A 3,105-nucleotide genomic window follows, 5' to 3' on the forward strand; every position below is an offset into this window, starting at 1 on the left:
ATTAAAACTGTAATTTAATATATATTATATTAAAATATCTTACAATACATTATTGTTTTAAAATTCCTGAAAAAAATCAATATTATCAAAAATATCTTTTCAATGTTTCTGAACTGAAATTCTTGTTTGGAATTTCCATTCCCGGGTAAAGTTTGAAACGTCAACATTTCATTCTTATTTGGAATTTCAAAATTTGGATTTACCCATGGAATGGAAATTTCCTTTTCTAAGGAGCTCTAATTAAAACCAATAAAGAAAATGTGTAAGGTCAGATTCACCAAGGGACTTAAGTGTTGGAATGCTCAGTGTTATACTGCCTGACGTTTAGGTCCCTAGAAAATTTCCAGGATTCACAAAACCTGAGCTAGGACCCTGGGTCCCCTATGCCATGAGGGGGGAGAGAAAGCTGACTAGGAATGGGGATCCATAAATGCCAGCATGCTGAGTGGGGAGCTCGCCAATGGGAGAATGTCCTAAGCTCTGTTCCTCTCAGGAGTTCTGCCCCTACGTCCCAACTCCTTGTGACCGATGGCCAGGAGGACTATCCCGTAGACCGGCACCTAAGCTGCTTCTTTTGAGAAATGCTAGGGAAGGAAGTGTTGGTGCTCATGCTGGCATCGCCAACCTTCTAACTTTTATTCTGGTGGTAAGAGCAGTCATCCAGGGTGTGGGAGACCCAAGTTCAATTCCCTCCCTCCCCGCTTGGTGAGGAGAAAACATTTAAACGTTGGTCTCTCATCTCTCCAGAGAGTGCCTGAACCACTGAGCTATGGGGTATTCTGATGAGGGCGTTTTCAGTCTCTCCAAGTGAAGCTGTTCCACTGCATACAAATACTTAAATAGACAATTGGCCAAAAAGAGTGTGAGAATGATTCTATAGCCTGATAGGTTGGGCCCCCGGTATAAGGAGCAGAACAGGAGAAATAGGGTAAAATTTTAGAAGGGAGTTAATTGTATGAGACACCAGAAACTCTGAAGTACAAACAAGGGGCCAGGTTACTGGTACACGTAGTCTAGAAGCTCACTGTGTAACTCTGGCAACTCAGTATGGTGAATACAGATCCCTTTCCTACAATTCTGCCTGCCTGCCACGTACCTTATTGTATGAAACAACTAGCCTGGCCCCATAAAAGGAAGTGGACAAGCACCTATGTCCTATATCCTCAACTTAATAGCTTGCGTTGCAAAGAGTACCACTGGCCAGGGGTAGAATTAATTAACCTCGTTAACTGTATGTGAATCTAGACATAATAAATTATATTGTAATGAGACAGCACTGGGTGAGCTCTTGGCAGTAAGCACTGAATATGGGACTTCTATCTAGTACAGGGGTAGGCAACCTATGGCACACATACCAAAGGCAGCACACGAGCTGATTTTCAGTGACACTCACACTACCCGGGTCCTGGCCACTGGTCCAGAGGGCTCTGCATTTTAATTTAATTTTAAAAGAAGCTTCTTAAACATTTTAAAAAACATATTTACTTTACATACAACAATATTTAGTTATTTATTATAGACTTATGGAAAGAGACCTTCTAAAAATGTTAAAATGTATTACTGGCACACCGAACCTTAAATTAGAGTGAATAAAAGAAGACTCGGCACACCACTTCTGAAAGGTTGCTGACCTCTGATCTAGTAAAATGGTTTGAATGGTAGCCATGTTAGTCTGTATCAGCAAAAAGAACAAGGAATACTTGTGGCACCTTAGCTCAAATAAATGTGTTAGTCTCTAAGGTGCCACAGGTGGTACTCCGTTCTTTTTCCTCTCTAGTAGAATATAAGCCTCTACCACCAGATCATTCACTGATGATCCCTCAATTTGAGGATGATTTCTACCACGGATTTACTTAAAGGTCCTGAGATGACTCAGGAATCCAATCCTGGAACCACAAATCTGCCCACAGTAGGTCCAGACATTTCATGGCTGGCCAGCTATCTGATGGGAGAAAGTTCTTTGTTTTTCCTAGCGCCTGAGCTAAAAGACCCATGGCTGTTAGTTCAAAACTCATAATGGAGTCTTCAATCTTTGTTAGATCTGACCAGAGAACCACATGGTATATGATCAGAATGACTCCAAGGAACTGATACTCAGCCTTTATTTGTCTCTTCTTTCCATGTAATGCTCACTTTCTCCCTTGTGGGGAACAGCACATCTGGAATAAATGTCGAAGGGGAATCACATCACTGTGACTGAGTTCATCTTATTGGGATTCATGGACAACCAGAATCTGAGAGTCATTCTCTTTGTGGTGTTTCTGTTGATCTACCTGCTGATTCTGGTGGGCAATCTCGGGATGGTCACTTTAATCAGGATTGAGTCCCGGCTTCATACTCCCATGTACTTTTTCCTCAGTAACCTGGCCATCTTAGATGTTGGATACTCCACTGTCATCGCTCCCCAGACACTGATGGCCTTTGTAGTGGAGAGCAAAGCAATTACATTCACTGGATGTGCTGCGCAGTTTTATTTCTTCTGCATTGCTGTGTCCTGTGAGTGCTGCCTGTTGGGTGTCATGGTTTATGATCGCTTCACAGCCATCTGCAGCCCATTGCTCTACACCGTCACCATGTCCAAGCGGTTCTGCGTGCTGCTGCTTCTGGGCTTGTACCTCACCAGCTGGATAAATGCAACAGTTCAGACTATATTTATATTCTGTTTGTCCTTCTGTGGATCAAACATCATCAATCATTTCTTCTGTGATGTGCCCCAAATCCTGAAACTGGCCTGCTCTGACACCCCACATCACAGACATTGTTCACTTTACCTTTTCTATTGCAATTATAACATCTACTCTCCTGACCATCGTCATCTCCTATGTGTACATTGTGATTGCTATTCTAAGGATCAGCTCCACAGAGGGCAGGCGCAAAGCCTTCTCCACCTGCACCTCCCACCTAACGACTGTCACCATCTTCTACGGAACAGTCATTTTTATGTATTTACTGCCCAGTTCAAAGTACTCCATGGACCAGGACAAAATCATTTCTGTGTTTTATACCCTGTTGATCCCCATGCTGAACCCCCTGATCTACAGCCTGAGGAACAAGAAGGTGAAAGAGGCTTTTAGGAGGATGATAGGAAGGTTTTTTTCTCAGTGA

General features: G+C 42.7%; 1 protein-coding gene across 1 annotated transcript; it reads left to right on the forward strand.

Moving 5' to 3' along the window:
• The first annotated feature begins 2,168 nt into the window (after positions 1 to 2,168).
• LOC127052841 (olfactory receptor 1019-like) lies at positions 2,169 to 3,105 on the forward strand. The gene is given in 2 exon segments (XM_050956961.1): positions 2,169 to 2,744; positions 2,746 to 3,105. Coding segments are annotated over 2 exon segments (936 nt in total).

This window comes from Gopherus flavomarginatus, chromosome 5 (genome assembly GCF_025201925.1).
Source record: "Gopherus flavomarginatus isolate rGopFla2 chromosome 5, rGopFla2.mat.asm, whole genome shotgun sequence".
Classification (NCBI taxonomy): domain Eukaryota; kingdom Metazoa; phylum Chordata; order Testudines; family Testudinidae; genus Gopherus; species Gopherus flavomarginatus.